We start from the raw sequence: 15,702 nt of genomic DNA, 5'->3' as shown, positions 1-15,702 counted from the left end.
GCATTTTAAAGACATTATTATTACGGATAGTTTATTGCTATTTTCTTTGTAATTTATAGTATAGGATCATTGTTGTTTCGGCAATCTTGGCTCGAAAATCAAATTATTTTAGACTATATTACGTACAACGATCAGACTTGATCTTATCCGATACACTATTAGATAACGTTACGATTTACTGAGTTTCTAAAATAATATAAAAATGAAAAATGATTACTGCGACTAAGGAGTTGAAAATTTAATAAACCAAAAGTTAGTTATAAAACTGATTTTTATTAAATTGATGAAAAACAATTTATTAAATGAAGTAGATATTGAATATTGAAAAGTGATTTTTATACATTCAATACGTAACTTGAACAAATATACATAAACGATTTGGACAACATTCGTTGGCACAAAAATATGTTCGAGTTAAAAATATTCATAAAGGTTTTCGAATTTCAAGTACAACACAATATGAACATTATTTGGAACCTACATTACATATACGTGCCAAATTTTGATGTTTATGAAATATTTTTGAATTTTCATTATATATTTATTCATAGTTTATATTAATATATATAAATACATAATTCAGCTGAATTCACATTTACTAAAAATACTATTTCAATACCAGGATAAATTTATAATCATTTTATTTTATTTAATCTATTTTCTATTTTATATTGGGTTACAGATGATTCACGAAGGTAACAATGCAGTTCTGTTGATTGCAACAACATATGAAGAGGATACTGGTACATTTACCTGCCGTGCCACAACATCAGCAGGAACTGTCGAATCATCGGCAAAGCTCATCGTTAAAAGTAAGGATTAAATTCAAATCTTAAGTTGTTATACGAGTTCAAAGTGAATGTTTATCCCTTTTTACAATACGTCGAAATTTCAAAATAATTGAATTGATTAATCTAACCTTAAGGGGATAAGCGCGGTTTTGTTTATTTTTCAAAATTTTTTATCATGTCGCACTGCCAAAACTTTATCTTTTCGCGCTGCTTGTCTTTTAACACATGTTTGCCATTGTTGAATTTGATTCAACTTTTACAAGTCGGGTAGTTCTTTTTCTACTAACAAAACAAGTGATTTAGCTCATAGGCAAAAAATTATTATATCATACGACGAAGGTGGTGCTGACAAAACAAAAACAAACAAAAACACACAAACATTTAGGAAAAAAATAAGCGATATTAACAAAATGCGTTTTGTCTTCGTAACAAATAATAAAAGAGTGTATTTTTATAAAAATCCTTTATCAGACCTTCATCTCACAAGGTTCTCGAGAAACCTTACTGTTAATACTAAAGAAATTATCCTTTGTATGAGTATATAGATTTAAGAAACATTGGTGTTATTTCCTGTGAAATTCTCTGTGAAAATATTTTTCTTCGCTACAGTGCATATAATTGTATAAACGCCGCTATATGACTTGATGGAGACTTTGAATATTATACAAAATACTTCTAATATTTACTAATAAATTATTTATTGTACAATGAAGAAACTAATAAAAGCTGTACAAAATCTAATAATTTCTTGTCTTATGAAAAACCGTACATGCAAATATCAGTTAAAAAAAGTAAAAAATTATTATTCATTAATAGTCAACCTTTTGATTAACAACGGGACAAATCATCAAATTACATTTGAAAACTAACTCTTTGAAACTCGTTAGCAAAGTATTTATCGTGTAGCAAAAATAATGGTAAAACGATTGTTTGGTATTTCGTAGGCACGCACACACTATTTTAAAATTTCAACAGCCGTGTGAAACGTTAAAGAATAAACGCAAGTCTGTCGAAATGCAAAAAATAAATGGAAAACATTATTTTTAACGAAGCTCTTAAAATATAGCTATTATTCTCGCCAGCGCGTGAATAACGTCGTAATTATGAACAACAAGATCGGTAGCTGCGACTTGAAAATTACCGCAAGCATGATCGTTAATTAATCAGGCGAGCGCTCGCGCGCCCAAAGAAAAACAAGCGAAGAAAAGAGAGATGGATATCGCGCAGCCTCCACGGTTTTGCAGCATGCGATTCGAGCTATTTCCCGCGAGTAAAACTCTCGCGCGTGCCGTGTGCATCAAAAGCTCGAGAAAGAGCTTCATAAGCTATTTCTGCGCCACGTGACGTGTATTACATTACCCGGCTATATTTGGCGCGAGAGAGGCAGAGACCCTCGGAAATAGGAAAACGAGGAAGAAAGGGACCGGACTTTTTCCTCTTTGTAAACTTCTCAACTTTTCCGCGCTCACTCGTTTGTTTCTTTTAACCTCATCAGTCGTAGGCAGTTCTTTTCCATTGCGCACTTGACCGGATGGCATTGACTTCGTGTTTAAGTTAATTATTTTTTCTCTCATTTTCCATCTTCTCAAGATCAATATCTCTCACAGTCTTCTTCCAAATTACACGCGTTGATGAGAATTTGATTTAAATCCGTAAAATTATTTATCCTCAAGGGCATGTGAATACGTGCCAACGTATTCGCGTGCTTGCGTGTGAATTGTTTTAGAAATACATTTGCGTCACTAAGCGTGAACAGATGGTAATTTATTCACGTCTGCGCTTAATATTTATAATACATGCAAGAAATAGTCAAGAATCATTATTTCGTTACGGATTGTGCGTTCGAGCCAGAAATTAAACGCACGCTAATGCTATTAAACAAACATATTCGTGCAATTTTTCAGATTATGCATTTAAAAATGCCTGAAAATGATTGTAAATCTGACTTGCATCGCTGCTCTTAATAAATCCCATGAATCTGTAAAATATAGTAAGCGTGAATAAGATGGAGTGTAAAACACCGAAATAAACGTCAAAGAGGCATTCAGCGTGCGATACCATCTCTTGAGACTGAATTTTGTCCACACGGCACGATTGGTGTCTAGTAAAAAATCAACCTTGAAAATCTTAACCACCAGACTGTATCATCTGAAAATTTCGCAGCCGATGAGTCTAATGAAAAAAAAAACATTGATGATTCATCGAATATTGGTGGTGGTAGTCGTCGCTGAATTTCCAGATATCGCGGACGTGCCTCCGAAAGAGAGAAAGTGTCGGGGACCTGCAAATGCTATTTCAGCCGCAACAACCAGCCGATGATTCAGGCCTCCTGAAATATCGTTACTACAAGAGTCAGCGCACTTCTGAAATGCCGCGTATTTCTGGTCATCTGAGAGCCGCTGCAGGCTTGTGCGGAAAGTTCGAGATTCTGGGAACGCCAGCTTTGCAGTTGAACAAGAAAATTAGTTCGAAATGCATAATTTATGAAAATCATTTATTTTTCATCATTGATTTATTGTTAAAACATTTTTACAGAATACATGCGAGGTAATTATTTTAGCATAACGTAACGAAGGATCGTTACATTCAAAACTTAAAAATTAAATAAACATTTTGATTAATTGTAATATATCATGCTGTAAATTCAAGTTCACGAACGACTAGATCTCATCAAAACGTTCCTCAATGTAAATACATATTTATTCAATAAAGATCTTCAGTACAATTATCACTAGCTTTCTAATGTCAATTATTAACACAAATTTCACTTGACTGCAAATAAAATTAGCTACTGTGAATAGATAATAAGAAATATGTAAATTAGATGATAAATTAGAATCGAGATAATGCAAAAAAAATGTAATTTATAAGGACACACTAACAATCACTTGTTCAACATATTACACTTCGTCATATCAACTTAAAATCTACATGAGAAACAAATGAAAAAAATTTTATCGAATTTGCACCACCTTCGTCATAGTTTTTTCATGCTCGTTTTCATTCGTAATCTGTTCAATAGCGGCCGCACTTCAATAGTACTACGTAAGCGTTTGGAAAAAAAATTCGCACTTCAATAGCACTGTGTAAGTGTTTGGAAAAAAATGTACAGGTTAATAATAAAAAATGAAAAAAAAATAGCATATTTAAGTTATGGTGTCAAAAACTATTTTTATTGATTTGAAAAGTATTGAGAATTTTGAAAATATCCACGTTTACAAAATGTGTTGTATTGAAGGCGGCCGATGTCTATGTTAAAATATGAATTTAGTGATTAATGCTGTTCACACACAATATTTTTTAATTGTACACTCCACTGATAGAAATCACTGCACTAAACACATAATTTTTATTTATCATCACTGTTCGTAAGAATTTAGAAACACACACAAATATTAGAACTCGCGAAGTTCCCGCCACAGCTTCTTGTGCTCCAGTAAGTGACTACGAACAAGAACCTCGATTCGAACAGAGTTTACTCGTACTGCCAGTGTGACGATGTTGGGGCGTGAGATCCCCCACCAAAAGCGCGCTACGCCATTTCAAATTTAAAGTTTAATTTCGTATGCTTTTTGCTCTGCTACAATTCAGATCTATTTTAAGAATGAATATACTGCACTAGGGTTCTTTTGATTGAAATAATAGATTGTGTTTATAAAATTCAGAATTAAAAATTGTAAAGCTATAAGATAAATGCAAAATATACAAATACTTTTTTATTAGTTGATTTCTTTCTAATAATACGATGGGATAATTACAAAAATGAATAATTGTATCTAATTTTAATTAAATTTCAAGGCCAGAAAATACATCAATACACCGAAATACTCACTGGAATTTTATACGGTTAATTTGGCTTTTCATAAAAAAAGGTTAAATTAAAAATTAAAAAATAGTCTCATTTTAGATGTTACTGTACATTAATGAACATAAAAATATTGATAACGAAAATATCGTGCAATTTGTTCTTTTATTTATTAATCACATTCAAATAACTAATAAAATATGGTATTTCAAAATTTTAAGTTTTGCATATAAAATATTTTATATATGCATATGAAGTTTTTAGAGATATTAGTGAAGTTTTACCTTCTTAAACTATGGATAAAAATAATATTTCGATTTTTAGATTTATTTTGTACTTTTCACTGAAACAAAGAAAAAATGCCATTTCCTTCTTTGAAAACAGTATTCTAATTATAAAATGGAAATACTTGTGTATTTATACTACGAAAGTAAAAACTGCCAAGATAAAAATATCACAACACAAAATACATTACATTTATCAAACTTTATAGAAGTGCTTAATAGAGTACTATTTAAATACGGAACCAAAACTTACTGTGGTATAAAAATGAAATAATTGATCTTTGCGATTATCAAAATTGACTGCATTCATAACTATTTGAACTCCAAAATGAAATATTCAAATTGCAAAATTTTTATCACTATATACTAAATTTCTTCAATGTGCATGATAACATAGATGTAAAACTAACAAAAAAAGTTCATAGGTTTAAGTTAACTAGTTTGAAGGCATTATAAAAATATGAAATATTTGTATTTCTCATTGAATTCACTAAACATTAATACATAATAGATCACCATTAACTACATAATTTAAGTGGATCTAGATTTAATATAAAAATGAATTCTATTATAATAATACTAAGTCATACTTTCTGTAAAATTCGTAATAAATATTTTCACAATAAAATTTATTTGGTTTCATCGAGTCCGCGTTAATGATAAGTCTATTCGGGTTGTATTGTAAACATTAGCAAAATAAACAAGATTTGTGGGTTCAAAAAAGAACAATCAAATTATTTTTAATTAATTATATTATTATTAATAATATACAGAAGTAAAAATTGAAAAATATAAATGTTCACAAAAAATAGACATGTATGGATATAATTTATTGTAATATTTCGATATAAATATATTATGTAACTAAATTATTTGCAGGACGAAAAGGAGTATCATATAAATCAACTGTACCAGAAACAGATGCTACCGATGATCTGAAACCAAACAAATTTGATCAACCCAAATTTGGATCTATTGTAGATGACACAACCCTCAAGGAATTGACGAAAAATATTATCGAGTATGATGAAGAAGGGCTAGCAATAGGAACTCCAATGCAACCAGGAGATGAAATGTTACCGTGGCGCAAAGGTCGAGTCAAACATCGACCTCGGCCATTACACACAACACCATGGCGAAAAATTAAAGAATCTCCTCGAGAATCATCTTTAGATAGCCTACAGCATAGGCTACCTATTACTGATACAGTTAAACCTTGGATCGAAGAAGAAGTAGTTTTAAAGAAAGCTCCTCAGATACCAAAAGAAATTACAAAAGAAAAATTAGAGGAAGTTGAACTACGACCAGCTAAAATTCAAAAGCGAGGAATTCGAAGAGAAAGTATTCAGTACGTTGAACTCAAACCCATTCCTAAACAAATAACTAGAGATGAGGTGATATTGAAAAGACTCATGGCTCAAAAAAGTATAACCGTTCATTCTGATGAGGATGAGGAAGATAGTATATGTCTTGATATAACTAAATCTGAAGAAGAGAAGTCATGGAGAGATGAAATAATTACTTTGAAACATATGAAACCAGAAAAAAAACTGGTTCAAAAGGAAAAACTAGAAGAAGTTAGTTTAAAACCAGCGCAACCCGAGAAAAAAGATTATAAGAAACCAAAGCTTCAGCCGGTTGAACTTCGTCATGTTACAGAAGATGCTACAATTTTAGAACAGGTAGAATCAGAAAGATATGAGCTTTACACAGAAGAAAATGATTCACAACTGTTAAGTATTGATAAAAACGTACAGCAAACAAAAAAGGTTAGGCCCTGGAAGCAAGAAAAAGTGCAATTGAAACCAACTGCGACAGATAAGAAGGATAATAAAAAAACAACTTTACAAAAAATCGGTGTTTATGTACAAGAGGAAGATTCTCAAATTTTAAGTATTGATGAAGATGTACGAGAAAAAAATCAACTTTTGATCAGAAGAGATTCTGAAGTTAAACCTTGGACTGAGGAAAATATAACCTTGAAAAAAGCTCCAATAACCAAAAAAGAATATATTAAAGAAAAATTAGAAGTACCTATACTAAAGAAGGTTGCAGATAAAATTCCTAAAGAAGAGCTTTTAACAAAAGAGACAGATAATAAAACAATTACTCATGAAGAAGAGGATACCAGAATTATGAATAGAACCGTTGTACATGAAAAAGAAGAAAAACAAATTCCACACGATAAAACGAAACCACAAACTAAAGATATGGATACAAAAACAAAGCGCACGACGAAATTGCTGGTTGACGAGGATAAATTAGTATCTCCCCAAGTCGTTGAAGAAAAGATAGAGGAGGAAAAACCAGAAGAATCTACGCTGCCATGGATGCGAACCTTAAGGAAACCTAAGAAACCTGAACAGAAGGAAGAAAAACCCAAGCAGGAAACAATTACACTAAAGCCGGTTCAGAAAACAAAATCAGAGGATCTTAAAGAAACCGAAAAAGTTGAGTTGAAACCCGTGACTAAGCGCACCGAGGAAATTGTGGAAAAGCCGCAGATTGCGCTGAAACCAATAAAGAAAGATATTACTGAGGTAACGCTCCAGACTGAGGATAAACGCATTCTAGACATCAAAGAAACCGAAAAAGTCATTGAAAAGCAGCAGATCGAGGAGGAAACTGTTATGTGGCAGCGTGGTAAAAAGAAAACGAAACCTAAAGTTGAAAAACCAGAAGAAAAGCCATATGATAAGAGCACTGCAGAGTTTATTATTGAGGAAGAAAAGCCGAAGGTAGACGAAATAGAAGAATCGAAAATTCCTTGGTTACGAGGGAAGAAACAACCGAAGCCCGAACAAAAGGTAGAAAAATTAGATGAAACTGAGATGATATTCGAGACTGAAGACAAACAAATTCTTGATATCAAAAATACTGAAAAAGTTATCAAAGAGCAGCAGATCGAGGAAGAAACTGTTATGTGGCAGCGTGGTAAAAAGAAAACGAAACCTAAGAGTGAAGAACCACGCGATAAGAGTGTAGCAAAATTACCAATTGAAGAAGAGAAATTGGTATCTTCTCAAGTCGTTGAAGAAAAGCTAGAGGAAGAAAAACCAGAAGAATCTACGGTACCATGGATGCGAAATTTAAGAAAACCTAAGAAGCCTGAACAGAAAGAAGAAAAACCCAAGCAGGAAACAATTACACTAAAGCCGGTTCAGAAAACAAAATCAGAGGATCTTAAAGAAACTGAGAAAGTTGAGTTGAAACCCGTGACTAAGCGTTCTGAGGAAGTTGTGAAAACGCAGCAAATTGCCCTGAAACCAATAAAGAAAGACATTACTGAGGTGACGCTCCAGACTGAGGATAAACAAATTCTAGATGTCAAAGAAACTGAGAAAGTTACCGAAGAGCAGCAGATCGAAGAGGAAACTGTTATGTGGCAGCGTGGTAAAAAGAAAACTAAACCTAAAGTTGCAAAACCAGAAGAAAAGCCATATGATAAGAGCACTGCAGAGCTAATTATTGAAGAAGAAAAGCCGACGGTGGACGAATTAGAAGAATCGAAAATTCCATGGTTACGAGGGAAGAAACAACCGAAGAAGCCCGAACAAAAGGTAGAAAAATTAGATCAAACCGAGGTGATACATGAGACTGAGGACAAACAAGTTCTTGATATCGAAAATACTGAAAAAGTTATCAAAGAGCAGCAGATCGAGGAAGAAACTGTTATGTGGCAGCGTGGTAAAAAGAAAACAAAACCTAAGAGTGAAAAACCAGATGATAAGAGTATAGCAGAATTACCGATTGAAGAAGAGAAACTGGTATCTTCGCAAGTCGTTGAAGAAAAGATAGAGGACGAAAAGCCAGAAGAATCTACGCTGCCATGGATGCGAACCTTAAGGAAACCTAAGAAACCTGAACAGAAGGAAGAAAAACCCAAGCAGGAAACAATTACACTAAAGCCGGTTCAGAAAACAAAATCAGAGGATCTTAAAGAAACCGAAAAAGTTGAGTTGAAACCCGTGACTAAGCGCACCGAGGAAATTGTGGAAAAGCCGCAGATTGCGCTGAAACCAATAAAGAAAGATATTACTGAGGTAACGCTCCAGACTGAGGATAAACGCATTCTAGACATCAAAGAAACCGAAAAAGTCATTGAAAAGCAGCAGATCGAGGAGGAAACTGTTATGTGGCAGCGTGGTAAAAAGAAAACGAAACCTAAAGTTGAAAAACCAGAAGAAAAGCCATATGATAAGAGCACTGCAGAGTTTATTATTGAGGAAGAAAAGCCGAAGGTAGACGAAATAGAAGAATCGAAAATTCCTTGGTTACGAGGGAAGAAACAACCGAAGCCCGAACAAAAGGTAGAAAAATTAGATGAAACTGAGATGATATTCGAGACTGAAGACAAACAAATTCTTGATATCAAAAATACTGAAAAAGTTATCAAAGAGCAGCAGATCGAGGAAGAAACTGTTATGTGGCAGCGTGGTAAAAAGAAAACGAAACCTAAGAGTGAAGAACCACGCGATAAGAGTGTAGCAAAATTACCAATTGAAGAAGAGAAATTGGTATCTTCTCAAGTCGTTGAAGAAAAGCTAGAGGAAGAAAAACCAGAAGAATCTACGGTACCATGGATGCGAAATTTAAGAAAACCTAAGAAGCCTGAACAGAAAGAAGAAAAACCCAAGCAGGAAACAATTACACTAAAGCCGGTTCAGAAAACAAAATCAGAGGATCTTAAAGAAACTGAGAAAGTTGAGTTGAAACCCGTGACTAAGCGTTCTGAGGAAGTTGTGAAAACGCAGCAAATTGCCCTGAAACCAATAAAGAAAGACATTACTGAGGTGACGCTCCAGACTGAGGATAAACAAATTCTAGATGTCAAAGAAACTGAGAAAGTTACCGAAGAGCAGCAGATCGAAGAGGAAACTGTTATGTGGCAGCGTGGTAAAAAGAAAACTAAACCTAAAGTTGCAAAACCAGAAGAAAAGCCATATGATAAGAGCACTGCAGAGCTAATTATTGAAGAAGAAAAGCCGACGGTGGACGAATTAGAAGAATCGAAAATTCCATGGTTACGAGGGAAGAAACAACCGAAGAAGCCCGAACAAAAGGTAGAAAAATTAGATCAAACCGAGGTGATACATGAGACTGAGGACAAACAAGTTCTTGATATCGAAAATACTGAAAAAGTTATCAAAGAGCAGCAGATCGAGGAAGAAACTGTTATGTGGCAGCGTGGTAAAAAGAAAACAAAACCTAAGAGTGAAAAACCAGATGATAAGAGTATAGCAGAATTACCGATTGAAGAAGAGAAACTGGTATCTTCGCAAGCCGTTGAAGAAAAGATAGAGGAGGAAAAGCCAGAAGAATCTACGGTGCCATGGATGCGAAATTTAAGAAAACCTAAGAAACCTGAACAGAAGGAAGAAAAACCCAAGCTGGAAACAATTACACTAAAGCCGGTTCAGAGAACAAAATCAGAGGATCTTAAAGAAACCAAGAAAGTTGAGTTGAAACCCGTGACTAAGCGTTCTGAGGAAGTTGTGAAAACGCAGCAAATTGCCCTGAAACCAATAAAGAAAGACATTACCGAGGTGACGCTCCAGACTGAGGATAAACAAATTCTAGATGTCAAAGAAACTGAGAAAGTTATCGAAGAGCAGCAGATCGAAGAGGAAACTGTTATGTGGCAGCGTGGTAAAAAGAAAACTAAACCTAAAGTTGCCAAACCAGAAGAAAAGCCATATGATAAGAGCACTGCAGAGCTAATTATTGAAGAAGAAAAGCCGACGGTGGACGAATTAGAAGAATCGAAAATTCCATGGTTACGAGGGAAGAAACAACCGAAGAAGCCCGAACAAAAGGTAGAAAAATTAGATCAAACCGAGGTGATACATGAGACTGAGGACAAACAAGTTCTTGATATCGAAAATACTGAAAAAGTTATCAAAGAGCAGCAGATCGAGGAAGAAACTGTTATGTGGCAGCGTGGTAAAAAGAAAACAAAACCTAAGAGTGAAAAACCAGATGATAAGAGTATAGCAGAATTACCGATTGAAGAAGAGAAACTGGTATCTTCGCAAGTCGTTGAAGAAAAGATAGAGGACGAAAAGCCAGAAGAATCTACGGTGCCATGGATGCGAAATTTAAGAAAACCTAAGAAACCTGAACAGAAGGAAGAAAAACCCAAGCAGGAAACAATTACACTAAAGCCGGTTCAGAAAACAAAATCAGAGGATCTTAAAGAAACCAAGAAAGTTGAGTTGAAACCCGTGACTAAGCGTTCTGAGGAAGTTGTGAAAACGCAGCAAATTGCCCTGAAACCAATAAAGAAAGACATTACCGAGGTGACGCTCCAGACTGAGGATAAACAAATTCTAGATGTCAAAGAAACTGAGAAAGTTATCGAAGAGCAGCAGATCGAAGAGGAAACTGTTATGTGGCAGCGTGGTAAAAAGAAAACTAAACCTAAAGCTGCAAAACCAGAAGAAAAGCCATATGATAAGAGCACTGCAGAGCTAATTATTGAAGAAGAAAAGCCGACGGTGGACGAATTAGAAGAATCGAAAATTCCATGGTTACGAGGGAAGAAACAACTGAAGAAGCCCGAACAAAAGGTAGAAAAATTAGATCAAACCGAGGTGATACACGAGACTGAGGACAAACAAGTTCTTGATATCGAAAATACTGAAAAGGTTATTAAAGAGCAGCAGATCGAGGAAGAAACTGTTATATGGCAGCGTGGTAAAAAGAAAACAACACCTAAGAGTGAAAAACCACATGATAAGAGTATAGCAGAATTACCGATTGAAGAAGAGAAACTGGTATCTTCTCAAGTCGTTGAAGAAAAGCTAGAGGAGGAAAAGCCAGAAGAATCTACGGTGCCATGGATACGAAATTTAAGAAAACCTAAGAAGCCTAAACAGAAAGAAGATAAGCCAAAGCCGGAAGCAGTTACACTAAAGCCGGTTCAGAAAACAAAATCAGAGGATCTTAAAGAAACCGAGAGAGTTGAGTTAAAACCCATTACTAAGCCTACTGAGGAAATTGTGGAAAAGCAGCAAATTATGATGAAACCTTTAAAGAAAGACATGACCGAGGTGACGCTCCAGACTGAGGATAAACAAGTTCTCATTGTCAAAGAAACTGAAAAAGTTATCAAAGAGCAGCAGATCGAGGAAGAAACTGTTATGTGGCAGCGTGGTAAAAAGAAAACAAAACCTAAGAGTGAAAAACCAGATGATAAGAGTATAGCAGAATTACCGATTGAAGAAGAGAAACTGGTATCTTCGCAAGTCGTTGAAGAAAAGATAGAGGACGAAAAGCCAGAAGAATCTACGGTGCCATGGATGCGAAATTTAAGAAAACCTAAGAAACCTGAACAGAAGGAAGAAAAACCCAAGCAGGAAACAATTACACTAAAGCCGGTTCAGAAAACAAAATCAGAGGATCTTAAAGAAACCAAGAAAGTTGAGTTGAAGCCCGTGACTAAGCGTTCTGAGGAAGTTGTGAAAACGCAGCAAATTGCCCTGAAACCAATAAAGAAAGACATTACTGAGGTGACGCTCCAGACTGAGGATAAACAAATTCTAGATGTCAGAGAAACCGAAAAAGTCATTGAAAAGCAGCAGATCGAGGAGGAAACGGTTATGTGGCAGCGTGGTAAAAAGAAAACGAAACCCAAAATTGAAAAACCAGACCACAAACCATATAATAAGACCACTGCTGAGTTAATTATTAAAGAAGAAAAGCCGAAGGTGGACGAAATAGAAGAATCGAAAATTCCTTGGTTACGAGAAAAGAAACAACCAAAGAAGCCTGAACAAAAGGTAGAAAAGTTAGAGAAATCCGAGGCGATTCTCCCGATCGAGGACAAACAAGTTCTTGATGCCAAAGAAACTGAGAAAGTTGTCGAAGAGCAGCAGGTCGAGGAGGAAACTATCATGTGGCAGCGTGGTAAAAAGATGATGAAACCTAAGAGTGAGAAACCACACGATAAGAGTGTAGCAGAAATACCGATTGAAGAAAAGAAATTAGTATCTCCTCAAGTCGTTGAAGAAAAGATAGACGAGGAAAAACCAGAAGAATCTACGCTGCCATGGATGCGAACCTTAAGAAAACCTAAGAAACCTGAACAGAAGGAAGAAAAACCCAAGCAGGAAACAGTTACACTAAAGCCTGTTCAGAAAACAAAATCAGAGGATCTTAAAGAAACCGAAAAAGTTGAGTTGAAACCCGTGACTAAGCGCACCGAGGAAATTGTGGAAACGCAGCAGATTGCGCTGAAACCAATAAAGAAAGATAGTACTGAGGTGACGTTCCAGACTGAGGATAAACAAGTTGTAGATGTCAAAGACACTGAGAAAGTTGTCGAAGAGCAGCAGATCGAGGAGGAAACTATCATGTGGCAGCGTGGTAAAAAGATGATGAAACCTAAGAGTGAGAAACCACACGATAAGAGTGTAGCAGAAATACCGATTGAAGAAAAGAAATTAGTATCTCCTCAAGTCGTTGAAGAAAAGATAGACGAGGAAAAACCAGAAGAATCTACGCTGCCATGGATGCGAACCTTAAGAAAACCTAAGAAACCTGAACAGAAGGAAGAAAAACCCAAGCAGGAAACAGTTACACTAAAGCCTGTTCAGAAAACAAAATCAGAGGATCTTAAAGAAACCGAAAAAGTTGAGTTGAAACCCGTGACTAAGCGCACCGAGGAAATTGTGGAAACGCAGCAGATTGCGCTGAAACCAATAAAGAAAGATATTACTGAGGTGACGTTCCAGACTGAGGATAAACAAGTTGTAGATGTCAAAGGAACCGAAAAAGTCATTGAAGAGCAGCAGATCGAGGAGGAAACTGTTATGTGGAATCGTGGTAAAAGGAAGACGAAACCTAAAATTGAAAAACCAGACGACAAACCATATAATAAGAGCACTGCTGAGTTAATTATTGAGGAAGAAAAGCCCAAGATTGACGATTCAGAAGAATCAAAAGTTCCTTGGTTACGAGGGAAGAAACAACCGAAGAGCCTTGAACAAAAGGTAGAAAAGTTAGAGAAATCCGAGGCGATTCTCCCGATCGAGGACAAAGAAATTCTTGATGCCAAAGAAACTAAGAAAGTGGTCGAAGAGCAGCAAGTCGAGGAGGAAACTGTTATATGGCAACGTAGCAAGAAAAAGTCAAAACCTAAAGATGAAAAGCCACATGACAAGACTTTCGAAATATTAGCTTTTGGAGAAGATCAAAGTACTGCTGTTCAGGTAGATACTATCGATGAATTTGTAGATGATAAACCGTCTCCCAAATTACTGAAACCGAAAAAGGTTGTTGATTTTGAAGATAAAGTGACAGTTATGCCATATGAAGATATCATTAAAGATGAGTATGTTGAGATTGCGGAATCGACTTACAAAGAGAAGAGAGAGGAAGAAGTTAAGGATGTTAAAAAGAAGCGTAAACCAAAATTGCATACCGAAATTGATATCACCATATTAGATAAACAAAAAACTGTAGCCCCCCGTTTCATACAAAAGTTACAGCCGGTTATTAGTCAACCAAATAAGTCAGCTAAATTCACATGTTCCGTTTTGGGACATCCTAATCCTAAAATAACATGGTACAAAAACGAACAAGAACTTCATGCCAATGAAAAATATACAATGATCGAAATCGAAACAACGGCTACATTAGAAATATCAAACGTCAGAGAAGAAGACGTTGCTATGTATACGTGTAGAGCGTCAAATTCAGCAGGTGTAGCGACTTCAACTGTTAATTTGGTCATATTTGGTAAGAAAACTTGATTTATTTTCAATCATGTTTTATGTCTTAATTATTGAAATATTGAATTAAATTAGTGATATAATAAATCATAACTAGTTTATTAAAAGTAGTAGTGATTCATATTCTTATTTTCAACTAACAAGTTGAAGTAAACATTGAATTAAACATAATAAAGTAAACATACTTCAATAAATATTTAATACTATATTTCAATATCTGGACTACAATTAGGGAGATATTAATAAAGTATTTTACATGACTTCATTAAAAAATTTCTAGAAAAAGAAGAGGAAGGTGTTGCACCTCATTTTGTAAATCCACTGAAACCTTTAATTGTTGAAGAGCATCAACCAGCAGTTTTAGAGTGTACGGTAAGTGGACAGCCTGTACCAGAAGTAAAATGGTATCAAGGAGAATCTGAGGTTAATGCAAAGAAAGGAAAAATTGAGATAACATTTACGCCGGAAACAGGTAATGCTCTTCTTAAAATATTAGAACCCACACAGCAAGACGAAACTATTTATCGAGTTCGAGCATTGAATAAGTTCGGTAAAGCTGAATGTAGAGCAAATCTTCTCATCAGTAGTACTCCTATCATCTCAAAACCTGAAATACTTCAAGCCCCTAAGATTACACGACCATTACCAGCTACTGTTGCTCAAATAGGAGCATCACTAACACTGTCAATAGAATTTGAGAGCGAAATAAAACCAGAAGTTAAATGGTTTAAAAATAACACTGAAATTGTGCCATCTGCGGACAGACCGGTAAATATTTTTGAAAACGTTGCTGAACTTACTATACCGAATATTCAGAAGAAAGATACAGGAAAATATGAAGTTAGAATACAAAACTCAGTCGGAGAAGCTCGTAGTTCTGGTTCAATAACTGTAACTGAAAAAGATAAAGTAAACGAAGCAAAAGCACCACGATTTGTTCAAGCCATTCATCCGCAAATTGTAGCGGAAGGCGAAGTTGTTATCATGGAAACCACAGTAAATTCTTATCCAACATCATCATTTCAATGGCTTCGCGAGAATCGCCCACTGGTGGTAAATACAATATCGATCACAATTATTTTATTTCT

General features: G+C 35.1%; 1 protein-coding gene across 1 annotated transcript in view; it reads left to right on the top strand.

Moving 5' to 3' along the window:
- LOC131668393 (titin) overlaps positions 1-15,702 on the top strand; it is a 96,297-nt gene that overhangs the window by 23,950 nt on the left and 56,645 nt on the right. Inside the window, exons 36-43 of the mRNA XM_058942509.1 lie at positions 683-812; positions 5,760-6,675; positions 6,820-9,364; positions 9,425-9,622; positions 9,746-11,713; positions 12,044-13,984; positions 14,249-14,621; positions 14,895-15,667. Of these exons, the coding sequence (XP_058798492.1) occupies positions 683-812; positions 5,760-6,675; positions 6,820-9,364; positions 9,425-9,622; positions 9,746-11,713; positions 12,044-13,984; positions 14,249-14,621; positions 14,895-15,667 (8,844 nt within the window). The remainder of the gene's footprint in view (positions 1-682; positions 813-5,759; positions 6,676-6,819; positions 9,365-9,424; positions 9,623-9,745; positions 11,714-12,043; positions 13,985-14,248; positions 14,622-14,894; positions 15,668-15,702) is intronic.

Source organism: Phymastichus coffea, unplaced genomic scaffold (assembly GCF_024137745.1).
Source record: "Phymastichus coffea isolate CEN01 unplaced genomic scaffold, Cenicafe_Pcof_1.1 PCOF00077, whole genome shotgun sequence".
NCBI classification, from domain to species: Eukaryota; Metazoa; Arthropoda; class Insecta; order Hymenoptera; family Eulophidae; genus Phymastichus; species Phymastichus coffea.
The sequence above is the reverse complement of the archived record's forward strand: the minus strand, read 5'-3'. Positions and strand labels throughout refer to the sequence as shown.